The following is a 26141-nucleotide window of genomic DNA, read 5'->3' as shown; positions in this document are numbered from 1 at the left end:
CCTGCTAAGATTTTTCTTTCAGAAAACAAATAATTAAAAAAAAAATCAAGAGCATAAAACAGCTATGAAATATAGGGCATTCTTCTACCTGACTTAAATTTTTTCTACCTTACTTTCCAGATGAAGCAGTCAAATATTTAAGAAAAATGGTGATGAGACAGGCAAAAAAAAATATTTAAATTAAGTACAGATCTGTAACCCGGGCACATCAGGCTTACACAGAAGTTTATATAGAATTGTTTTACTCTACCAGCTCAAAACGGTACCACAAGCCTGGACTGCCAGCAAAAGGAGGGAGGGAACTTTTTTTTTTTTTAAACCTTTTAGACACCTGACAATGAATGCATTAAACGGGTATGATTTGCAGTAGGTATCACAATTCCAGTCCCCTCCGAGCCTTCACATGAAATTAGCACAACTATTTAGCGTGAAAAACAATAAAAATAATTGAAGAAAGCAGGTGGAAGCCCCAAACTGCCGGCTGAGGGGCCGGGTGGCCCTGCAACCCCCTGCCCGGCCCGGTCCTCTGGGCCTCCTGGGGCGGTGTGGGGCGTGTATGGGGCGATGCAGGGTGTGTGTGGGGAGAGCTGTAGGACTTCCCCTTGCCGGCCCTCACCCTGCCCCACGCCTGGCTCGGGCATTAAGCAGAGTCACGCAGGCGGCTCCCCCAGCGCCAACGGCCCCGAGGCAGAGGCTGAAGAACCAGCCCAAAACCCGACCCCAAAGCATGGCTGAAGGCAGCGGCACCCCCCCTCACCTGGCAGCCCTTCTTGTGGTGGAAGCCCACCACCACGATGTGCAGCACCGGGCCCCGCGGCGGCAGGGCGCCCCGCTTCTCCATGGAGCCCCGGCGATGGCCGCCCCTCAGGCTGCCGCCCAGGCCGGGCTCTCCGCTCTGCCTCCCGGCTCCCGGGGGCCGGCAGGGACAGGGACGGGGCCCAGGACCCGGCCCCGGCCGCCTTCGCTTCCGCAGCGCCCGGCCGGGGAAGGCGGAGCGGCGCCGCCCTCGGCCCCCCGCGCCATGGCCGCCCCCGGGCGGCGGGAGGGGGCGGGCACCGCCTCACCTCAGGAGGCGGCCCCACGGAGCCCGCCGGCCCCCTCGAAGACGCGGTGGAGAAACAGCTTGATTCCGTTAAAATATCACTTCATTAAAATTTTATTTCAGTTTATTGAAAGTTAAGCATTTCTCCCAGCCCTTCTCTGGCCCCCAATACCTCTCTCTGGCTCCCCTCTCCTCTCAGTCAGCCCCCTGAGGAGCCCCCAACTCCCCCGCCAGCAGGGTCCAGCTCCTCTCTTTATTTAATTTTATTTATTTTTTCTCAAAGCCCCCTTGAAAGTGCAGAGTGCGGTGTATCCTCTGCCTCCATTGCTTCAAGCTGAAGCCGTGCAGATTAAGGGCAGGGCGAAATGGTGGCTGAGCAGGTTTTAATCCGCCTAGGTCAGCTCGGCTGCTGAAGGTCGGAAATGAGCAAAAGGGACGTTTCTGCTGTGATGCCCCTAAACATTTATTGCTGGATCCCGAGGGAGACACTTCAAAGACTTGTCCAGGAGCACACGCAAATGCAGTGTGAGAGAAAAATTAAAAATCTTTATCTCACTGCACCCAGGCCACACTCCCTCATTAACCTTTCTTATGATTCAGCTCTGTTTATTCAAACCAACGGCGTTTGGTAGAGATCGTGCCCTTAGTAATTAAGATTCTCTGTGGAAATCAGAGGAAGATATCCTTTTTGAAGGAAGTATAAAAGAAGAGTGCTCAAAGAATATCTCATCGCTAACACAATACCCAGAGGCTCAAATTATAACAATAAAGCATGTAATTACGTATTGTTCCTCAGGTTCGGTAGCAGTTCCATTATATAAAACATACTTTAGGGAACAAAGGATAAACTACAAGGAACAATCCAGCACTGGCAAGCAAATGATTTCTTACTGGGTTTTATTCTGTAACTTATTTTCATGATGTTTAGTATACTTAGAAAAAAAAAAAAAAAGTATTAAATACTAGCCATTATCTCCTGCAGTAATGAGATATACCAAAAAAGATGCATGGGGGTACTATAGCTCCTACTTGGTTCATTGAAGAAAGAAAGGGCAGTCTGGCATCAGGAAAATCCAGCTATGGATTTTGCATTCTAGAGGCATCTCAATGATACTGCTGAGTAATTGTGGCTTATTGCTTCTCTGAATACATTATTAGATTTTTTTTTTTCCCACTGCTTGAAATTTTCTTTCTCACCAAGGCCATAAAAATGTTAAACGTTGGACTGAAAACATCAGCTTGTTTCAGGAAAACTGATGTCTTTTTCACAGCTCACAGCGTGTATTTATGAAAAAGAAAGGAAGAGAGAACTGCGGTGACACAGACACTCTTAGAAATGCATTTCCAACAAACATCAATAGAAACTCAACCATACACATTGTTCTTTTCACTCGGTAATATTTACTTTATAACCACCAGCTTTAACCAACAGTAGTACAATAATCAGAATTTGATTGAAATATGAATTTCTGAATTTCATAACAGTAATGAGGAGTCGTCAGCTTCTTGAAGTGAACAAGGTTCACACGGGGTGTTTTATGTCCAGAAGCAGCATCAGGCCTGAGCAGTGCCTGTGGCAGCTGGGAGATTCATTGTGCTTTTTAGCTATAGCCCAGCTTCCTGAAGGAAGAAATTGTGAATTTGTGGAGATGAGCTTATGAGTAAAAAAATAATAAATATTTTCAAATTTCTGTGTGAGAAAAGCATAAATGAATCATTGATTTGGGATTGAGGCTTGTAACTGATTTCTTGCTGATTGCAATCTCACTTCCTGTTTGGAAGTTTTTTGTTTGTTTGTTTGTTTGTTTGTTTAATGTTAGGAAAAAGGAGTTGGAGAAGGCAGTGATCATGGCACTGGGTGGGATCAGGATTTCCTGCTTGGAAACTTCTGTAAAATAAACAGGGAGAAACGACGAGGGAAGTAACAATTGGACAGAGATACGATGACTGTCTCAAAATGTAAGAATCTAGGTGGTTTTTACAAAAGTAGAAGCCTTAGGAATGCAAAAATAGGGGGAAATACCCATTAATTGTGATTCTGTGATTAAACAACAAGAGAACGAAAACCGAAGCGATCTTTTCCACTTTGTGAAACGCGTGACGAAAAAAAAAAAAAACACCTCAGCGTGAAGCGCCATCCGCCTTCCTTACGCACAGCAGCGCGTGACCATGGCGCTAATTAAGACAAACGCCAATTAGCAGAGCGACGAGCTTTGGGGCCGCGAACGACGGCTCCGCCGGCGGCTGCTCTCGCCTGGCGGCTGGCCCCGAGCAAGCGGCCCGCCCTGGGTGAGCCCCGCACTTCCGCGCGGGAGGCCGGCAGCGATTGGGCGGGCCTGGCGGCAAGATGGCGGCCAACGCCACCACCAACCCGTCGCAGCTCCTGCCGCTCGGTGAGCCCGGCCGCCGGCATGGCGCTGCTGTGCCGCCCTCGGGCTGCTCTCGGGCTGCTGCTCCGTGCCCCTGATGCCGGCGGGGCGGGGGTGGCGGCGGCGGCGGCGGCGCTTGTGCCCTCCGCGGGGAGGCGGGGGCCGCTGTTGGGCTGCTGGGCGGGAGGTTTGAATGCGGCGGGGGCGGTTGGCGGGAGGGCGTCTCGGGGCCAGAAGGGCGTCGGGGACCTGGAGCGGGCCCAGGGAAGGGGCTGGGGCACTGCGAGGGGCGGCTGTGGTTATTTAGTCTGGAGAAGAGGAGGCTCAGGGGAGACCTTACTGCTCTCTGCAACTATCTGAAGGGAAGGTGTGGGGAGCTGAGGGTCCGCCTCTTCTCACCAGCAATAGGACTAGAGGGAATGGCCTCAAGTTGTGCCAGGGGAAGTTCAGGTTGGAAATGAGAGGACATTTCTTCTCAGAAAGAGCAGTCAGGCACTGGGACGGGTTGCCCAGGGAGATGGTGGTGTCACTGTCCCTGGGGGTGTTCAAGGAAAGGTTGGACATGGTGCTTGGGGGCGTGGTTTAGTGGGTGACACTAGTAGTAGGGGTATGGTTGGACCAGATGGTCCTGGGGGTCTTTACCAACCCTAATGATAGAGTCATGATTCTAGGACCTAGTTAAATATACACCAGTAACAATAAAGTGTCTTCACTAATGTGAATGTACGTGCACTATTCCAGTCTATCAACTTAAAAATCTATTTATGCGATAGTAGTAATGTGTGCAAGGAAATAGCTTTTTTTTTTTTTCCACTTTATATGCATATTTTTCTGTGTGAATGTATTTTATTAGTGTCCCTGTGAATTAGCTTTTGGCCATCATGTTGGTAGGATTTTTGTCTTAAAAGTTTGCTTAAACTCTCTGCATTTCTTCTTTTTTTAATTTACAGAACTTGTGGATAAATGTATAGGCTCTCGCATTCACATCGTGATGAAGAGTGATAAAGAAATCGTTGGAACACTTCTAGGATTTGATGATTTTGTCAGTATCCTTTGGATACTTTGATGACTCTCCTCTTGAGAGTCATCATGCGGCACTTGCAGGGCAAGCAGGCGATCAGGCCCAGTTAGCATGGGTTTATGGAAGGCAGATCCTGCTTGACGAACCTGATCTCCTTCTATGACAAAGTGACGCGCTGGGTGGACGAGGCTGTGGATGTGGTCTACCTTGACTTCAGCAAGGCATTTGACACCGTCTCCCACAGCATTCTCCTCAAGAAACTGGCTGCTCTTGACTCTGACTGGCGCACGCTTCGTTGGGTTAAAAACTGGCTGGATAGCCGGGCCCAAAGAGTCGTGGTAAATGGAGTCAAGTCCAGTTGGAGGCCAGTCACTAGTGGCATCCCCCAGGGCTCGGTGCTGGGGCCGGTCCTCTTTAATATCTTCATCAATGATCTGGACGAGGGCATTGAGTGCACCCTCGGTAAGTTTGCAGATGACACCAAGCTAGGCACGTGTGTCTATCTGCTCGAGGGTAGGAAAGCTCTGCAGGAGGATCTGGATAGGCTGCACCGATGGGCTGAGGTCAACTGCATGAAGTTCAACAAGGCCAAGTGCCGGGTCCTGCACCTGGGGCGCGATAACCCCAAGCAGAGCTACAGGCTGGGAGATGAGTGGTTGGAGAGCTGCCAGGCAGAGAAGGACCTGGGAGTGATGGTGGACAGTCGGCTGAATATGAGCCAGCAGTATGCTCAGGTGGCCAAGAAGGCCAACGGCATCCTGGCTTGACACATTGAGGTGTTTGAGTGGGTCCAGAGAAGGGCGACGAAGCTGGTGAGGGGCCTGGAGAAGTCCTACGAGGAGCGGCTGAAGGAGCTGGGCTTGTTCAGCCTGGAGAAAAGGAGGCTCAGGGGTGACCTTATTGCTCTCTACAGGTACCTTAAAGGAGGCTGTAGTGAGGTGGGGGTTGGTCTGTTCTCCCACGTGCCTGGTGACAGGACGAGGGGGAATGGGCTAAAGTTGCTCCAGGGTAGTTTTAGGTTGGATGTTAGGAAGAACTTCTTTACTGAAAGGGTTGTTAGACATTGGAACAGGCTGCCCAGGGAAGTGGTGGAGTCACCATCCCTGGAAGTCTTTAAAAGACGTTTAGATGTAGAGCTTAGGGATATGGTTTAGTGGGGACTGTTAGTGTTAGGTCAGAGGTTGGACTCGATGATCTTGAGGTCTCTTCCAACCTAGAAATTCTGTGATTCTGTGATAGGTTTAAAACCATCAACTATATGCTTAAGCTCAATTAATTTATTGTCTTTGGAAGTATTGAGTTTGTTGGGTAGAACCCTTTTGTATGGATTAAGTGTATTCTGATATTTTATTTTCCAGATTAAAATTTATAATTTAGTGTAAAATGAAAATAATTAAGTATGTTGACTCAAAAATTTTGTGCCTTATTTTCCTTGAAACTGGACCTTCAGATATGGTGTTAGAAGATGTTACAGAATTGTAAGTATTATTTTTATGTCTTGTTGCTATTAAAACTTTGGTTTCATGAGGAAAAAATATGGTAAAAGATTTGTGAACCGAGTATTCATATTTCATGAAGATTTGCAAACTGAGAAGTTTATATCTCAGACTTGAACTGTAGAGGGTGACCTTTTCAGGACAACTATGTCATAGAGCAGTTTTTGCATGATTTATCGCAGTGGATGCTTCTAATCAAGTTCCTAATTTGTAGCATTAATTTAGCATAGGTTCTATGTTGATCTCTCTAGCAGTTTATTTGCTTGTTTGTTTTTGCATTTCCTAAATGTCTAAAGATTTTAAAAGTTAGCAGATGTGTTTTACGTTGTCACGCAGTGTTGCTGTTTGAAACCTATTTTGAGTATCAGTGGTATTGAAGAAATTGCCAAGGTTTAGAGGGTAAAACTATATGGTTTTTGCGCTGAGCAGAGAAGTTCAACAGATCTATTTAGTTGTCTAGTAGCTTTCTCTGTCTAGGTGGTCAGTGTATCAAGATAACACTGAAGAACAAATAGCTTATTTGTTACTTCCAGTAAATGCCACCTTAATGTGTAGATTTGTGCCATTACTCTAATCAAAGCTGTTGTCACTCTTAATAATATTCTCTTGTTTACTGCTTCTGTTGTTACTTCAGTGAGATTACACCTGAGGGCAGAAGAATCACAAAACTAGACCAGATTTTGCTAAATGGAAATAACATAACAATGGTAAGTTTTCATTGTAAAAAGGCTGCATGTGTCTCTTTTCTGTTCCTGTTCATCAGTGATTGAAGTCAACTACTTGAGCTACTTCAGGTAGCTTCCAGAGCATTTATGTATATGAATGATGATGGAGAAGTGATCACATTGTCATACTTTGTACGTTTTACAGTTTAAAATGGATGGAAGGAGGAGCGTGACCATAATTTTATTTTGGTCAATTCTTTTCTGGTCTTTTGGTGTGGGATCACTTTGGCTTTGGAACAAGCTGGTTGCCACAGTGACTTCTAAACCATGAGTGGCTACCTCCATAAGTATGTGGGGTGGGATACATCTACATCTCATCCATTATTTTGTCTGTAAGGTAACGTCTTTGCAGCAGTTCAGATACTTAAAAGCTTGCTAAGTCAGTTGGCCGTTGTGATGCCATGTGATGCCCAGAGAACTGTACCTTAATACGCTCTGGAAAAAAAAAAAAATAATCTGCAGGTTTGCTGGACTATACCAAATCAGAAGTGCTGTTTTTTGTTCATCACTTGCTGATGTGTGTAAATCAGTACTAAAATAGGAATATTGTGATTATGCATCACTAACTGAATTCTGCAGCTTCATAGATACTTTACAACAAAAGCAAACCCATGGTGTTTTTTTGCTTACATGCATTGATAACTATCAAATCTGGACTTCTTACATGAGGGCATTCCTAATTTTGAGGGTAGAGAAAGACAGACTTGAGTCTGTCTGCTCTGTGTGAGTGGGGAATAATATCCATATTGTTGTCCTACTTGCCTCACACCTTCTTAGTGTGTCTGAGCAAATGCTATCTTAATTTCAAAGTAAAAAAAAGACTTAGAAATTGTTGTTGTTCTGCATCCTTAAACTGCTGTGCATATTCTGACTTCTTGTATGGGGAGGAATAATTACCAACCTGTTGATCTGGTGGTATATTGCCCTTGAAGCAGAAGCTTATGATTCTTAGTGTGCACATATTCAGCAAGGTCCAAACATATTTCTGTATGAGGGCTCTTGTGCCTCTTAAGGGCACGTCTTCCCTCAAGAAAACCGGTGCTTTAAGCTTCTTACTTCTGTCCCCAAAACACCAGAGGTCTTCGTATTTTAGAAGGGCTCAGCTGGTTATTAAGAAATTAAAAGTAAAATGAATGTTAGATGTTTTTCCCCCTTTACCTTTATTCATATTTTTCCATATGAATTTACTCTTCTGTTGAGTTCTTTACTTTATTCATGGGAAGTTGCTATGCTGACTTATTTCACGCTGTCTGTAGAAGGGTTCAGACTCTTTACAAGTTTTTCAAGCTTTGATTAGCCATGAAAGCTGGGAAGAGGAAAACCAACTTCCCAGTATAGCAAAAGTATGGAGGAGAATCGGCAATCGGAGAAATACTTCTTGAAAGGAAGCATATTCTTTGTTATTTTAAAAATGAACTGTAGCATTTCAAGACAGAATCATCTTCTTGAACTAAATAATAAAGAAAAAAACGTACTATGCATTATCTAGGAACTCCTTTTGTGTTGAGTGTCAAACATTCTTTGTATTTTGAACTTTCTTTTTGACGTGTCCCTTTCTGACAGTAACTGGTTTCCTCTTCTGAGAGGGAAAGACAATAATGAATCTAAAAACCACTTTTGTGATCTACTATGATGACTCTATTTGCTAGAATCTTTTAAAGGAAGAACTGTCACATACAGATTTGTAAAACTTGGATCCATAGCACTAACACAAAATTCTTATTCTTTTATAGCTGGTTCCTGGAGGAGAAGGACCTGAAGTATAAATTTAATACGGTTGTCATCTATGAAGACGTTATGTATAATCTAAATAGAGCTTTTTGGGGGTATGAGGTGTTTTTTTTTTGTTTTTTTTTTTTTTTGCATCACTTGACATTTGATAAAAGACAAATATTTCCTCTTCAGGAAAGGTGTGTTGCTAATGCTGACTTTGTAAGTTGAAATCATGACTTTCTTGTAAAGACGTACTAATTTGTTCTGAATAAAAGGCTTTTTTTTGTTAACTATTCTATTTTGTTACCTAAGTGCATGACTGAGAATTATTTTTCAAAATTGTGTCAGTTGCTGTCAGCCTAATTTCTTCTGTATCTGTTGCATTCATTTGTGACACAAGCCTATGTAAAACATAGGTGTTGCTCTTCATTGACGTACAGGCCAAAAAATCACTTGTGTCACCAGAAACTGTGGCAGAATGCTGTACAACTCTGGAAACTTCTGTGAAGTGGATGCATCTATTTGATACCCTGCAGACTTTGGTTTTGCTGGTTTTGAGGTTTGGCAGTCTTGGACCTTCTTGGCTCGGTAGATATTCTTCCTTAAAGGCACTGTAATGGCCTTTGGCAAATAAGAACACACAGGCCAGATTTAATGTTTAGGGAAAAAAAGACTGCTGAAAATTTTTTATTTGTGGCAGTGGAGACTTCATCTTCACCACTAAGTGGTGCTGTCTATGCTTAATTAAACTAGGAGCTGCCCATGCCTGCCTGCATAGTTCAGAGTACTCATTTTAGAGTAAACACAGTATTGGTTGATTCTGCTCACCTGTGATCTAAACATAGATATATATACAGGGGTAACTACAACTCCATAAGAATTTCTGTAAAGTAAGGCAATGATATATTTGTTTTATCGCTAGGGTGGGGAACCTGACTAAATACTGTTGAGTGCAGCTTATACTTTCATAATACACTATTCAACTGATTCCTATGTTTAAATCTCTTTGGAGGAGAATTGCTGGTGCCTGCCTGCTGTTGAAGTAGTAAGGTATAACATACGTAGGGTAAAGTATGAACTCCCAGAGGCAGGAAGCACATTGCTTTCCAATCACAAGAAGAGGAAAGAAGAGTTGAAGGTTCAGAATCAGGAGACTGCAAAATCCTTTTGCCTCCTTTTGCTTCATATGACTATAGAACTGCCTTCTGAAAGCTTAAACTTAGCTTCAAATACATTGATAACTTTTTGCATTTTCCTTTTAAGGGGGAAAGAGGCTCTCCCTTCCCCTAGGGAACATGCTACATTCACTTGCTCTGAACATGGGTTCAGCTGTTGTCACTAGTGAATCTGGACATTGCAATCTATACTAGTGACTCCATGGTTTTTCATTTCTGTTACCACTTCCTCCAGCTTTTTTAAAATATATGCATAAAACATCTTTTAAAAAACAAAATCCCCTTAATTTGATTGGAGTATCATCTGTTAGTTTTGTTATTTCCTAGAGATAAATTAAATATTTTCTTTGGTGCACTTAAAAGATTTCTAGGAGGTGCAGTACTTTTTGAAATAAGTTCTACATATTCCAGTGTATGTACTTCACTCACTATTTTGCAGACATTCCTGAACTGAAGAATATCTTCATGCTTGAGAGAGAAAAAGCAACTTTTCGAAGGGAAGGATAAACTATTTTGTTTCTTTTGGGGATTTTATTCAGACAGCACAAATATTTTACGTTCTCAGGGTTTTATCTTTGGAATAATTTTCTATTGCCTCGATTCCTCCCTTGGTTGTTTGTTCACTCACTTCAGAGGAAGTGATAAGACTTTTCTCCTAGGTAGACATCTTCATTGTGACTTTTGATGTCTGCAGACCACTCTAAAGACAATTTCTTTACTGCTCACATGCTCTTAATGATTTATAATACGAAAAGAAAGATTTGTAATGTCGAGCAGAAAATTCAAAGTATTCCAGACTAGTCTACTTTGCTTTGCATTCAATATTCCTGTAGCCCGTTGTTTAGAAAGAGCAAGTAAGATTTTTCAGTGTGAATAAATGAGTGTTTTTTCTGCACTCATCTAGAAACCTGTTTTTTAATGTGTTGATACTCTATTGTCCTGTAGAAGTTTTGGACGCTCGCATTCTCCAGAATGCCAATTATGTTGCCACTGCAAGTAGGTTGTTCAAAAATAGTATCTTAGGCTTTAAGAATATGTAAACCTTAATGATGCTTAAAGATTAAATTAAGGAGGGATCATTTGGTTAAAATAAGTTTATGCTTACAACGAGTATAGCTATGGTACCTTTCAGCACTTTTTTCCCATCTTTAAGACAGCACTGGTTGCAGTGATCTTCAGTTTTGCTGCATGGTTGTCTTGGTTTTTGCCTTCTATTTTAGTTTAGTTGCAGACATAGTTAAGATAGCGATGGGGAGTTGGAAAGTGGTTATAAATGTATGTATGAACATAAATTAGTCCTAAAGTGCCATCACCACATCTTTCGGTTTTGCTGACATATATTTCAGTGATACCAAGATCTCAAACTGACTTGAATGTTGCAAATGTTCCATGTTTCTCTGTCCTGATTAAACAATAAACATAAAAAGAAACGTAGAAAGAAATTAAAGCCCTAAATGTTTACTGTTTTCCCTGTGGCTATTTGGGATTTCCCCATTTATTTATTTATTTATTTATAGATGCTTTTTTTTTTTTTTTTTTTACTACATGAAAGTTAAAGAGATTCCTAGCTTACTGGTGGCTTTTGGTGTATGTTTTATCCTTGGGGGAACTGCCCATCACTTCAGCTATAGGCTTCAGAATGCAACTGATGAAAGTTTTGCGTGCCTGTGTTCATATAGTGATGTTAACAAATTATACATTTCCTATTCATAGCTTTATGGATACTTACAGGTTTGCAATAGTCCTTAATAACGCTTCATCTTTTTATTTCTTTAGCAAGAACAAGCAAGTTATTTTTTAAAGTACTTGCAGCTTTTCACCGTCATCAAACTTTAGAGTGGAAAAGCTATATCAAGTACACTGATTTTGTGGTTTTAAAGTATTAAGTTGCCTTAGAGTCTAAAGAAGAATGTGTGACTGTGAGTAAAAGTCTGTGGTGCAGCATTATTAACATTCTAAAAAGAAAAATTTTGAAGAAAGATGCTCAAGGACAATTTCTGATGCTGTTCGTTGACAAATTGGCACTGATTTCAGTGGTTAAGGAGACTTGATGTCTGCTCTTGCATGAAATATAAAACTGAAAGATTAATCTGAAGGAAGATTTTGTATGACTAACCTCATATTGCGTATGAATGACACATACATGTGGGAACACAAAGCTGCCCATTAGGTTTATGAGCCAAAATAGTTTACAGCAACACAATGGTTTACAGCAATTTAGAAAGTTTAACCTAAATTCCACGGAATTCAGTGTATGTGCTTACATGGTTTGATGAACAAAACTTTGTGTCCTTTTCTTTTCATATAAAAGTTATTTGTAAGTTAATTTGGAGCATAGACAAGGCATAGTATTAAAAACCAAACGTATCAATTAATAGAAAAAAATACCTTTTCATATTGTTTCATATTGTTTCATATTGTTTTTGCTTAAACATATTTTAATTCTAACAAAAACAAACAAACAAAAAAACACATTTCTAAATTTTCTCTTGTAAAACTGGAATGTCTCCAATTGTACCATTCATTTGTATATAAGATAGAAAGTTGGGCAAATAAGAAGCAACTTTAATCAATCCTCACACTCAGTTACAAACCAATCCTTGTATTACTTCTTAGAACAGATCAGGTTGGAAGGGACCTTAAGTATGACCTAACTCCACCCCCCCTGCTATAGGCAGGGATGCCACCCACTAGATCAGGTTGGCCAAGGCCCCATCGAGCCTGCTCTTGAAACTGGACTCATTCTCACAGGTCCACATCTTTCTTGTGCTGGGGGCTCCAGACCTGGACACAGTACTCCAGGTCCAGGTGGGGCCTCACAAGGACAGAGCAGAAGTGAACAATCACCTCCCTCGACCTGCTGGTCACACCTCTGTTGATGTAGCCCAGGATGCAGTTGGCTTTCTGGGCTGCTTCACACACTGCTGGCTAATGTTGAGCCTTTCATCCACCAGAACCCCCAAACTTTCCATGGGGCTCTTCTCAGTAAGTTCTTTTCCCAGTCTGTCCTCATGTCTGGGACTGCCCTGATCCAGCTGCAGCACCCTGCACTTGTTGAACCTCATGCAGTTCACATGGGCCCACTTCTCCAGCTTGTCCAGGTCCCTCTGAATGCACCTCTTCCTTCTGTTGTATTTACTGCACCACTCAGCTCTGTGTCATCTGCAAACTTGCTGAGGGTGCACTCAATCCCATCATCTATGTCACTGATGAAGATATTGAAAAACAACAGTCCCAAGACAGACTCCCAAGAAACACCACTTGTCGTCACCGGCCTCCACCCGGACATTGACTCCCACTCTGGGTGCAGCCATCAAGCCAATTCCTTATCCACTGGATTGTCCACCCTTCAAATCCATATCTGTCCAATCTAGAGATTAACCTGTCATGTTGGACGTGTCAAAAGCCTTACAGCAGTCCAAATAGATGACATCAGTCTGTCTTCCCTTATCAACTGAGACAGTCACTCCATCATAGGAGGCCACCAGAGTGGTCAGGCACAATTTGTCCTTGGTGAAGCCATGCTGGCTGTCTCCGATCACCTCGTCTTGGATGTGCCTTAACATTGCCTCCAGGAGGATCTGTTCCATAATCTTTCCAGGCACAGAGTGGAGGGACACCGGTCGTTAGTAATGATCTGTCAATTTATGCTTGTTGAGTCTGAGAGATCATGTGATGTCCTATGAAAAGGTATTTTCTTCTATTAATTGATACATTTGGTTTTTAATACTATGCCTTGTCTAAGCTCTAAATTAACTTACAAATAACTTTTATATGAAAAGGACACAAAGTTTTGTTCATCAAACCATGTAAGCACATACACCGAATTCCAAGTTACCAGGCAACTGAACACTTCAGCTATACAGGAGGCACAAGAACCTGGTCTGTTCCTTTCAGTCAGTGGAAAAGTACAGATCCTCCTGTGACCTCAGTTACGCTAACATGAGGATAGGAATATTTTTCTATTCCTCTCACAATGGGAGAAAGACCAGTTGTGTTTATGCAGTCTATGAGAATCACTGTACCAAGGTTCTTATATTTCTGAAACAATTTAAAAAATGTGATTTAAAATCTAACGTAACCCAAGGCAAATTCTGAAGTCTCATTCTTGCAAGTTACAAAATAACTATACAACTCTGTAGACCGGTGCTGAGAATGGCTATCTATGTTTTTGATATATTTTAAAATTTCAGTTCCAGTGTATTACACCCTTCTGCTGATCCTACTGCCTTTGTTTGCTGGCAGCATCTGGCAACAGACAGTGAATGCTCATTTCAGGACAGTGTGCCAGTGTTTTAACTGTTGTTGCATATATTGTTTCAATGGATTGCAACTAACATGCAATCTATAAAAAAAAAAAAAAAACAAACACCACCTTTTCCTACTACTGCATTATATTATTATTATTATTACGTGTATTATCTGGATGAATGTTTCTGTACTTCCCTTCCTTCTAGATGGTATGTTGATCTGAGGTAGCATGCTACTGTGGAGTCCTCGGCCTATCCAGTTGCACATTACTCCTTCTAAATCTTGTATAATTTACTCCTTCTAAATCTTGTATAATTGCAAAAGTGTATTTGCATGTATACTTTCTAAACCATAATACTTATTTAGATTAAAATGCAGCTGGTGTGGAGGTAAGCTGTTATGCTAGTTACAGTGCTTGGCCTCTGTCAGTTGTTTTACTATTTAATAAATACCTGATGACAGAGAAGGTGAATATCGGAAAGTAGATGGCTTAGGCTCTGTAAAAGAAATGGTTTTAGCGTGATTTATGAGAACAGAATTTTAAAAAAAGAATTTACATAGTGATTACAGTGATCCATTGGGCTAATGTTTTTCAAGTAACTAAGGTTTAATTTGAATGCTGTTTATGTTAATTGGCTTACCTATGAGTAATCTTCAACTGTGCATAATAAAGAAATGAATTTGCATGTGCACATGTGCATATGCATACATAGTTATAAGCACACAGCTGGGGATGGTGCTTTTGTGTGATGATCATAGAAATACACAAAGCGATGGCAATAGGGAGAGAACATTTAAAGATAATCTAGTGTTTCATAGTCTAAAGGTGAACAATTGACTTTCTGTATCATTCTTGACAAATGGTTGTATAATTCTTAAAAATTTTCCTGTATTGCTTTTTCAGTTTGTAAAGTGCAAGATAATTTAAGGCCATTATTCCATGTGTAGTGGATGTACACTAAAGCTTGTTTTTATAGCTGCTTAGTAGATATTTAAACATTGTTATTTCTCTTCAGTCTTGCCCTTTCTAGGTTAAGCAGCTATTTTTCAAGTTATACTTTGAGGTCAGGCTCTTGTAAATTGAGCACTTCCTGTAAATTGTAAATACTGGAGGGATTATCAGTATGATCAGCAGTGTTTTTCTGAAGTCAGTAGGGAAGAAAGCTGCACTAGTTTGTCTGGGTTTCTTAACACCAAAGGTCTTTCTCACATTTATTGATCCTCCTGCCTTTTCATCCTTGCTTAATGTCAGTTAATGACTGGACCAAAGTGTCACATCTTTGAAAACTGCTTGTGACTATGGAAAAGAGATTTATTGACTTCCTAGGAGAAGTACCCACTGAAGAAGTTGTAGGCTGCTCATCTCTAAGTAAAAGCTGCTGTTAGGAATGTGTCACTGGAAAATGAAATAGAACTGAGCCCCTTGGGACAGAAATGTGTTTATGAATCCTATCGTGTAGTGCTATGTAACATTAATCAAGATATAGCGACCTTTTTACCATCTAACAAACAGGTCATATGCTAAAATGATGTTTGTTCTAGGTAATTCTAGTCAGTCTCTCAGAGCTAAGGATCTGCTTTGCAAATGAGGAAAAAGTGGAGCTAAGTGTTGAAACAATAAGAGCTTTTTTTTTATTTTATTTTTTTCCATTTTAAAATTAGCATAGCAAAGCCTATATATGGCATTTGAAAGAAAGTACTGTTTGCATTGTTTACTTGTTTCAAGGGAAAAAAAAATAAACAAGGCATGTTGATCAAATGCAACTGTAGCAAACACATTGCTAAAGCAATTTAGAATCTTCCTGTGTTGATACTTGGAAAAAAAAAAAATCATACCGTAAAAGAAATGCTTTAAGGATTAGGCTATGAAATTATTTTGTTTTCAGAAAACATTTTAAAATAATAAATGGAACGCAGCTTTACAAAAGAAGTAATTTTCTCAGCACTTTACAGTGAGGTAAAATAGCTGTCTGCAAGTACATGTTTAAGCAGAAGATATTCACTTGGTCCCTCCATGATTCTTTCCATGGCCTTCCAAGGGGGAAGTCTGACTGCATCAGCCCAAGTTGAATACGTTATAGAAAAAAATGATCTGCTTTGCAAGCTGAGATTGTTCTGATATGAAACAAAACCCAAGTATGAGAGACATGATCTCATGTTTTTTTGGTTACTGTTATGTATAATTTAAACATACAAACAGACAAATCCTTCTGTGATTTGAAAAGTCTGTTTAACTTCATAAAGGGTGAATGTGCCCTGTGGTTAGTTTCCTATATTGCTGCAGATAGCCAATGCTTTAATAGTCAGGGAAATCCTAATAATTGTAAACAACTAAACAATTAGTCATAATCTCAATATAGATGTATCATTATTTACTTACTTTTATTGAGGCCAGTCTAATCCATTATTTTTTTATGTTACGAGCTCTTCTGTAATAATTTATTTCTCATTGTATGAGATAGACTCTGAAAGAATTTCTTGAAATACCTACAAGGAAATGTTGAATGAGATAAGAGAATGGGTTTGGAAGTATGGATTCTGTTCTGGCTCACAGAGGAAAGGACTGTTTTGGTTATGATACCAAAATATTTCTCTTACAGATCTGTAAGACACACTGAGAGTAATTATTTCACTTAGAAGCTTAGAAGATCTTGGAAAGTTAATTTCAACCTCTTAATAATGGCTGCTTGGCTAACATGATATTCCATCTATGTGGCCTAGATTAGTTCAAATATCTTTATTAAAGACAGCAATTGAACCAAAAGTTCTGTTTTCATGTGTCCTGGCTATCAGAAATGCTTAGACTAAGCAAGTTGGTATAAGAAATTGCTCTTTTGATTTCTTTTCATGAAAAATTTTTGAATGAACAATTTGTCCTGGCAGATTCTGTGGTGAATCATGTTATTTCCTCCCCCGTGTAGCACAGAACCCGAATATTTTTCAAGTATTTTTTTTTATCCTATGTTCAGTTTGAAAGCTATTGTGAATGCTAATGTACCATAACACAGAATGTTTAGAAAGTTAAAATGGATGTTTCATGATAATAGAAGTAACAAGCAATACCTGGCATAGAATTATAATTTACACCAAAACTGTGGCAGTAGAATTTTGCCAGGAAGTATTTGTAACAAAACTCCACAACACTATCAAATTATTTTTTTCTTCACATGTGAAGATGTGATTTTTTCAGGAAGACTTAGCTAAATGAAACATGTAAGGAATGAACAACCTTTATTGAAAGCAAATGTGCTAGTATTAATCTGAGTTCAAACTTCCATATACGATTTCAGACCGGATAAAAAGGAAAGTTTTTTTTTGTTTGTTTGTTTGTTTTTCACAAAAGGTCAACAGGTGCTTTTTTGAACATGTGTAGTGAAACAGCATATACATTGTGCTCTAATTTTAAATTAGAGGTTTATGTGAACACTGGGGGCAGCTATAAAAAGTGAAATTATCATTATCCTTTATTATACCCTGCTAAATTCATCCATGCTGTTAAGCCTTGTGAATAGTTGAAATCTACAACAAATATAAAGCTAATAGTTTCCTCTTCCAAAGGTTTAACTGTACCATGGGGAAAAGTTACTTCCCTTTAGGATTAAAAGAGAACTACTTTTAGGGATAATGGCTGTATATAATATAAACTTCTCTGTCTTACGCTAGCTGTAGTTAATGGGCTAACTTGGAAAAGGAAAAAATAATAAAATTCAGTGGGTTTCCTCCACTGACCAAAATTATGTGAAAGAATAATTTTAAAGGAGTCTTAGCTCCCCATAGCAATATTTTCTGTTTCACGTTAAACATTTAGCTGGAACTAAGCTAATGTTCTGTGATGAGCTCTGGTTCTCCTCTGCACTCCTGGTGGGATCAAGGTAAAAAACTCTCATAATGGCATGTAGGTCAGAGCTGTGAATTTGAATGTCCTCGGGGGGGCGGGGGGGGGGGGGGAAGTTTTAATCTGTGTTCCTGCTTAACAAATGAGATGACACACTTCTTGCTACTGATTTTATAACGTTTCTTTTCTCCATTTGTCTATTTACTTTTCTGACATGCTGGAGCCCCCAAAGGATGGGATAGTATCACGAGCACTCAGGCACACTGTATCCACATTAATTCAAATAATTGGCATGTGTTTGTTAGGCTTCTGGTGCCTATAAAAAGCATTTTGCTATGGCAATAGTCCCAAATGACAAAGTGGATAGGTCTGCTGGTCTAATTAAGCCTCTCTTGTATTGCTGCTTTCCTCGTCCCAGCCCTCATCAAACTTATATAGGAAAAAAATCAAGTAATCGGGCAATCATGAAATCGACATGTTAGTGGGCTTTAAGGCAAGATAATATTTTTATTTCCAAGTAATTGTTAAGTCAAGCTTAGTACCATTATTAGAGATGAACAAAAGTATGTTTTGGCTGTAAAAGTACAGAAAAGTAGCTGAGTTTCTATGTTCTACTCATACTGGATACATATTCATATATGTGTATACCATTATCCACTCACTTAGCTAGTTATTAGTATTGTTTGAGCCTGCTTGTGCAGAACTTCAGATGACATGATGCTGGATGCTGTAAATGTTTGGAGAAATGATTAGTGCTGACATTCTGAACTTGCAGAAAAGGCCTACCATCTTGAAATACTACTTTTCCATTTTCAAATCCACTAATATTACCAGTGCCGTTTAATCAGAATGTTGTCTTATGTCATTTTCTTTTAATGTTATAGTGTAAGATTAAGATGACACTTCATGATTTTCATAGATATTCCATGAAGACCTAGAAGCTCAGGAAGATAAAAATATAAAAACTTTATTCTAAAATATACATGGCTGGAGGAAAACATACAATGACAAAATATATGTGCATACAATGACAAAACATATGTGCATATATGGTGTGTTTGAACCTCTTTGGCTGTTTACCTCTCTACTGTCAGTTCCCCAAAATCTTCTAAACATTTTAATGTGTCTTACAGAATCACAGAATCTAGGTTGGAAGAGACGTCCAAGATCACCTAGTCCACACACTAAAATTATTAAAACACATGTGGTATTTAAAATAGTTAAAATACATGCACACTACCATGTGTGTATTGATTTGTGTTCTGTCTAAAATTCTGTATGCAGAACACTGATTTGTTTCCTGTTATGCAAGCATCAGGTAGCTACATGAATAAGAGTATCTCACATCTAAGAGATGCAATATAGACTGCTTGTTAGCAAATATTTATTACTTAAACCTATGCAGGTGTGTTCTTAGGGGATTATGAATCTGATCTCATGAGTATAATATGCATATAGGTAAGAGCTCACAGATATTTGCGTTGGAGGAAATGACCGTTCATTCTTAACATTTGAGATCATTGCTTCTGAATTTAACACAACTGCATTTAATAGCACAGATATGGATGAGATGTTGCAGGATAACGAATATGCAAAATATAAAAATAATAATGTACTGGCTAAGAGTCAGCCTCAAGCATCAGAAGATGCTGTTCAAAAAATCCCTTTATTTGTCTAACTGCACTTGTTTGCATAAAAGGCTCTTTTTAATTTAATTTTATTTTAATTCTCCAGAACTGCTCAGTTTACCATAGTAAAAACCATACTAAAACCTGGTATTTTTTTAAAAACCACTTCCAACAGTAGTAAATGTTCTAAACAAATATATCTAAGTTGCTTGGTCCATGGGAGTACAAATATTTGCCTTCTTTCAAATCATTCAGACCTACCAAAGATATCTGAAATGCTGGCCATGGTCTATAAATTGTCACTTAAAAAGTTTTCTGTGCAAACAAAATTGAGCAAAGAAGTTAATCCATGCAAACAGACTCTGTTTGCTGAAAAACTTAGTGTAATTCATTGCGTAACTGTGGAGTGTTAAAGACGGCTAGCTGTGAGGTAGCAATGCTATGAGGATGTACAATCCAGGGAAGTGGTGGGGTCAAGAGGGTTTGTTGCTGTTGAATAGCATAGCTTGTAGGTTTGCTGCTGAGTCTTAAGGTTGATTGTGCAGGGGGGAAACCACTAGGTGGAAGATGCAGTTTCTTTGCTTTAGGAGAGAAGAAAGCAGCAAGTTGAGCAAGGATGCAAAGGCTGAATCCATGCTATGTCACAGCCCTGGCTTTGCTGCTTGAAATTCTGTTCAGTCAGGTATCTGCTGTTGTACTGTTTTAGTACTTCTTTGGATAGCTGTAATTAAAATGGATGGGCTGCTGGTGGGGAGGACACAAGTGCACTCTTCTTCTCCCTGCCATTGCTCTTCCTCCCCACTGCTTGTTCTTCAGTTGCTGTGAGTGCTCCTCTTCCTGCCCGTGTATCACAGGCACACATCGGCGTCATGTGTCCGCTCGTCCTGCTTTGCCTGCCACCACCACAGATAAAATGTCACAGCTGCTGACAGCAGGCTTGCTACCCGATCAAGGGAAGGACATCCACATGCAGCTCTCACATCCCCTCTAGGCTGGCAAAGGTTTGTGTGCACAGACAGGGCACGACCCTGGCAGCTGACTGGAGGAAGGCAGCTGTCCTTCATGTCAACTAGATGCTCCACAAACTCATGAAACCTCATTTCCTGCCAGTCTGTGACCTGAGTTTAGCGACTGATGCCTGATAAGAAAGAAGTTAATGCTGCAGTCTTTCCCACAGTGAGGGTGCAGGCATTAGTCATTTGTTCCTACAAATCTTTTCATGAAACTTGCATTAGCTTTGCAACTTAGAGCACTTTAGTCCTTAAACTAATTTGTTTGAATGTAAGGAGTTAAAAAAATGATGAGGAAGTCAGTGATGCTGTACTTTTTCTTTAGGCTGATATCAAGCAACTGAAATAATTTCCAGCAGAGCTGGGGTCTTGTACTGGGACAGACCCTAGTTTCATCCCCTTTGTATTTCAGAAGAATAATGGACTCTCAGCCCTTAACTATGCAGTAGTTGCTCTAGCCATTACATTGGCATCGTGACTGTAAGGCAGCTTTTAGCTGGTGATTCACCCAAACCGACTGCTTGTCATGTACCCCCCCTAAAATACAAGATGGCCTGAGTCAGAAACAAGTTTTATGTTTTTTTCTTTTTCTTTTTTTTTTTTTTTTCAGACTTGTACAGGCTTTTTCAGACTTGTATGGTGTACAGGGACTGTGTAGTAGGTGTCTGAAGGGAATGTATGGAAATCCTGGATTGTGTGTGTTGCTATGAGGAAAAAATGCATAGCATCATGTAGTTAAAGAAGGAATTCTAATACCTATGTGCAATTTGGCTTCATGTTGGGCTGGCAAGTTTAATTCGGGCATTTTTTAAGAAGTTGTGCCTGAATTCTACAGTACAACATAAATACTTTTGCTCCTCCAGTTTAAAGTAGTTATCTTGTGAAAAATGAATATTTTAAATAAAACAGACTTTCCCTCCACACACACCAAAGCTGACAAGAATGGGGAAATAGAGTTGTTGTAGAAGAGAGGCTAATAGCAGTCTCTGTCAACTTCTTTGCATGCTTATGAAAAGTCTCTTGTGGTTGAGCAGCATCCCTGGAGAGCAAGATGTGTTATCTACCCAATGTGCTGCTTGCACTGAAGCTGTCTTCACTGCAAGGAGAGTCAAGAAGGAAATACAAGCAGAAGCACGGAGCAAGCATAATGAACCAAAAGCATGGGGTTAGAGTGGACAGCCTGTGTGCATTCTTGCTTTTGGAGGTGTTAGTGGCACTGGTTTTGTCCAGGAAAGGACCGCCCTAGCAAAAGAAATTCCCATTCACAGTTTGTTACATCAGTGTTGAGCTGATGTCAGGCTGCTGCCACCAGCTCAGAGGAACAGACCTGCTTTGGGGTGTGGTGGGCTCTCTCCAGACAGGAGGAAGTGGGATACCAGGCTGCAATTATTTGGCTTCCCCTCCCCATGGAGATACAGCTGGTTGTTACTTTTGTGTTGCTAATTGGTACCACTGAAGAAACAGAGAGGATGTGCTCTGGGAAGTGTGCCTACTGTCATTTTAAACACCTAAGGAAATAGGTATCACAGTTCCAACTGCTACAGTACTGAAGTGCCTGTAGAGCTTATAGTGCCCTGGTGAAGTTTGATGACACCTATTTTACTGATACAAAATTAAAGTTGGTTTTGGAAATCTCCAGCAGCCGAGCACTGAGTCCAGATTGTACAAGGGCTGTGCTAGCGGTGTTATTATGGTATTTGGTGATATCACAGAGGGCACTGTGTAATTCTAAGCTTATGCCGAGGCCCCCCTTTTGCTGTTCCCAAGAGCTAGTAACGCCGTGGAGCAGCAGCAAAGCTTGCTAGATTTACCCCTGCTCCCTTAGGAAGCAGGCGAGGGGCAGCACGGGTGCCCCTTTGCAGCACCCGGGGCTCAGCCCCGGGTTCTGCTGCCGATGGGACGAGCCGGGGGGGTCCCCGAGCGGCGGAGGAGGCGGAAAGAGTCGGCGGGAGGTGCCGGCAGCCCGTCCTCGGCTCCTTCCTCCCTGCCTCCTCCTCCTCCTCCCGCCTCTCCCCCGGGCAGCCGCGGAGCGCGCAGAGGGGAACCGGGCGGCCAAGCCCCGCTAGCAAAGCCCGCACCCAAAAGTTATCCCGGCGAGGTGCAAAGCTCAAGGGGGGCTTCTCCGGGGAGGGCAGCCGGGCTCGGTGCTGCTATGGGCTCCGGCACCTCGGCGCTGGGCCAGCAGCGGCGCAACCCGGGCCGGGGGGGCAGCGAGCCCCCCGCCGCGCCCCGCAGAGCCCCGCCGCCGCTCTCCGCGGTGCTGAAAGCCCGCCCGCCCGGCCCGGAGGAGGACGAGGAGGAGGATGAGGAGAAGAAGAAGGAGGAAGAGCGGCAGCAGCCGCCCCCCCGCCGCAGCCCCGCCGCCCGTGAGTATCCCCGCGGGGTGGGACAGTCCACGCAGCCGGCTGGTGGGTGCTGCAGCCCCCCGGGGATGGGATGGGATGGGATAGGATGGGATGGGAAAGGGAAAAGAAAAGGAGAAAGGAGAGAGAAAGGGAAAGGGAAAAGGAAAGGAAAAGGGAAATAGGGTCCCAGCGCGCCCTCTCCTTCACACCAAGGAGGCCCGGGGGCTTGTGTAAAATACAGCACCATTTGCTTCCCAAGGGAAGGGTTGCTTGCGAGGCAGCATGCCACTGGAAGTTGAGTTAAACCTTCCATTTCTCTCACAGTCATCCGTGGATATCTTTAGGATGAGCAGTGAGCTTGGTAAGTGTCAGGAGTTTCTTCCTGGGATGTTGGCTGGTTGAAATTGCTCCCTCTGTGTAAAAAGTTGTGCAGCTAAGATTTCCGGTCTTGCTGTTTGTGCCTCTGCAAAAGTTTTTCTGTTGCCATCCTTCAGTTTCAGAGTAGTGCACCCCATTTTTTTTGGTTGATTTAAAATGATTGGAGTATTTTATTTGGTCAGGAGTAACAACAAAAACAAAGTCTGGATGCTGCATAGCTTAAAAAAATCTTGAACAGGTTGCAAAGGAAGGCAAGGATATATCTCATATGTATAAGGTTTTATTTTAAAGGAAGTAAAGTAGTAAAGTTACGTACTCAAGGAAGTAAATAAACTGCTTTTTATGCTGCTTAACATCAATTTTCTCTTGAATAAATACCTCCCATTACATTAGGAGACAGGTGATTGTATATATACATATATATATATTTTTTTTTTAATGAGGCTTGATTCATACCTCTCCTTTGTTGTTTCTACTCTTTAGATGACACAGAAAATAACATCAAATCAATGATTTAACAAAGCTTTCAGGTACTAATATAACTAAAAGGAAAGTGTGTCTCCTTGCTTTCAAATGCAGGGGCACTGGTAAGAAGTTTTGACCAAGGAGACATTCTCCTTTCATAACTTTCTTCCTTTCTTCCCATTTTATTATCTCCTGCTTATGACATTAAATAAGTTAGAGAAACTATTTTTATGTCCCATCAGTTTCTTAGGTTACTGACTCATCAGTTACAAATTTTCACCTCAAACCCTGCAGTTTTGCCTTCAGTGAAATGCAGTTGATATATGATTGACCTTGTAATTCAAACATCACAAATTCAATAACTTCAATAACATGGTCAGATCCTGAGATGTTGTAATCACCTGAAATAGATATAGTGGTTGATACTGACAATTTGCCATTTCGATTTACCCAATCATGCTTTCTAACTCTTTGCTCTACAAGAAGAAAAAAAAAAAGTATGTACAGTGGAGCATGCAATCTATTGGGCCCAATTTTCTTCTTCTTTACACTTGGGTTAAGATGCCATTTACCTGGAATTTGATTAGAAGGAATTATACTAGAATTAATTTGACATTAAGATACATTTTAGAACACTCATGCCTTTTTTTTTTTCCTCTGAATAATTTATAGATTGCACAGATGTATAGATGTCTACAGATGTTAGCTGAGCAGCGTCAGATGTAATAGGGAATGGATTTCCTCACTTATGTTTTAAACCACATCATTAAACTTAGCATTGATGCTTTACACTGTCTGCCTAATTAAACAATGAGACACGATAATGTGTTTTGAGATTCAGTTGTGATTCAGTTTTATTGAAGGAGACTAAAAGACAATCAGGAACTATGCGATGACTGGATTTTGCTTGCATTTGACTTAGAGGCTTCATTTTGGCCTGGCTTAAATCTTTGGTGGGGCAGATGTGCATTGCTGTTGGGGAGTTTCTGGAGACACTGCTCCTCAGAGGTTTTATCTGGTATTTTCCTGATCTGTGGGAACATGGTTACAGGAATGGTGGGAAATGAAATCCACTATTTTGTTTGGTTCCCATCACAAACACCAAAGAAAGGATCTGAAAAAAAATATCCTTTGTTCAATCAATTGTTCAATCAGTTGATTCAATTGTTGAATCAACAATTCAATTGAGGTCCTTCCCTTCCTTCCCTGAGGAGAAGGACCTGGGGTTGTTGGTTGACAAGAAGCTCAACATGAGCCAGCCACATGTGTTTGCAGCCCAGAAAACCAGCCAAACCTTGGTCTGCATAAAAAGCAGCATGACCAGCGGGGTGAGGGAGATGATTGGGGTCATTCAGCTCTGGAGCCCCCAGCACAGGAAGGACATGGATGTATTAGAGCGAGTCCAGAGGAGGGCCATGAAAATGATCAAAGGGCTGGAGCTCCTCTCCTATGAAGACAGGCTGAGGGAGTTGGGGTTGTTCAGCCTGGAGGAGAGAAGGCTCTGGGGAGACTTATAGTGGTCTTCCTGTACCTAAAGGGGGCCTACAGAAAAGCTGGGGAAGGACTCTTTGTCAGGGATTGGAGTGATAGGACAAGGGGTAATGGCTTTAAACTAAAAGAGGGGAGATTTAGAAAAGAATTTCTTATATCTATTTTATGAGGGTAATGAGGCACTGCCACAGAGAAGCTGTGGCTGCCCCATCCCTGGAGGTGCTCAAGGCCAGGCTGGATGGGGCTTTGGGCAACCTGGTCTGGTGGGAGGTGTCCCTGCCCATGGCAGAGGGTTGGAACAGTTAAAGTTTGCAAAATGGCTTCCAATGGTTTAAGTGATCTTAAGGACTAGTCTTTAAATCACAGTATCATAAAATTCAGGGTGAGACTCCATGATTGCGTGGAAAATATCTATTTAGAGTGTGATAAAAGAATAAAACAAAAGGCATAAATTAACAAAGCCTTAATTTATCCCTTTTGTTTTTAATTATTATTATATATCGTAAGGCCTCAGCCTGTACAAGAAAATGGTTTATTCTGATAGAGTGCATCAGTGTGTCTAAATCATGAGTTACTAGTCACTTTGATCATACAAAATAAACATAGGACATGGCCAAGCCCTCATGAATTGATTACTTATGAATATGATTACTTATGAATTAACTCTTTAACTCTTCTTTTCAAGCACTGGAAGTTTTTACTGAAAAACTTATTCACATATCATGTTATCAATGACTGCTTTGGCTCCCGCTGTGCCACTGGTATCACTGCTGTCGTTCAGTCAAACTCAGCTCCAGCAGTCACTATTTTCTCTGATACCTTCAGAGCCCTTTCCTGGCCCTCAGTCAAGGTCCTATAAAGTCCACCTGAGGCAAGTGTGCTCTTTTCCAGGGCTAGCATGCAAACAAATATCCCATGTTGTCTCCTAGCAACCTGATAATCCTTTATAGAGCCCTCAGATGTTGAATAGCTGTTTCATGTCCAATCACAAAGGTTACACCTCCCACCTCCTCCATAACGTGATGAGAGCTTGACACATTATCCGCAATGAGTATGAAGGGTGAGAGGACTCAGTGAGCTTCTTTGTTTCTCTGCCCAGGTGCCAAACATTCCCAGTCCTTAGAGTCAGAGATCATAGCAGTTAGGGAGGTTCTGATTAGTCATCTTTTGTTTCATGTAGTGTGGGAGTACATCAGT

At 41.3% G+C, this 26141-nt stretch overlaps 2 protein-coding genes across 7 annotated transcripts in view; one reads left to right on the top strand and one right to left on the bottom strand.

Annotated features, from left to right (window-relative positions):
- AVL9 (AVL9 cell migration associated) overlaps positions 1-1037 on the bottom strand; it is a 43283-nt gene extending 42246 nt beyond the window's left edge. For 3 of the 5 annotated variants that reach the window (XM_068675055.1, XM_068675057.1, XM_068675056.1), the window contains exon 1: positions 758-1037. Coding sequence is in view for 1 of the 5 variants with exons in the window: in XM_068675054.1 (XP_068531155.1) it covers positions 758-841 (84 nt within the window). In the remaining 4 variants the exon portion in view is untranslated. The remainder of the gene's footprint in view (positions 1-757) is intronic. The other 2 variants (XR_011094056.1, XM_068675054.1) reach the window with 1 other exon arrangement.
- Positions 1038-3269: 2232 nt separating this feature from the next.
- LSM5 (LSM5 homolog, U6 small nuclear RNA and mRNA degradation associated) lies at positions 3270-8656 on the top strand. Of its 2 annotated transcripts, none has more exons than XM_068675052.1 (5): positions 3270-3435; positions 4362-4457; positions 5883-5910; positions 6563-6635; positions 8387-8656. In XM_068675052.1, the coding sequence occupies exons 1-5, from the start codon at positions 3390-3392 to the stop codon at positions 8417-8419; spliced, it is 276 nt and encodes a 91-aa protein (XP_068531153.1). In that variant the 5' UTR covers positions 3270-3389; the 3' UTR covers positions 8420-8656. The 2 variants fall into 2 exon arrangements, with proteins under 2 accessions (XP_068531153.1, XP_068531152.1); XM_068675051.1 differs by lacking the exon at positions 3270-3435 and adding an exon at positions 3462-3598.
- Positions 8657-26141: the final 17485 nt, after the last annotated feature.

This window comes from Anas acuta, chromosome 2 (assembly GCF_963932015.1).
Source record: "Anas acuta chromosome 2, bAnaAcu1.1, whole genome shotgun sequence".
Classification (NCBI taxonomy): domain Eukaryota; kingdom Metazoa; phylum Chordata; class Aves; order Anseriformes; family Anatidae; genus Anas; species Anas acuta.
This window is presented reverse-complemented; position numbering and strand designations above follow the sequence as displayed.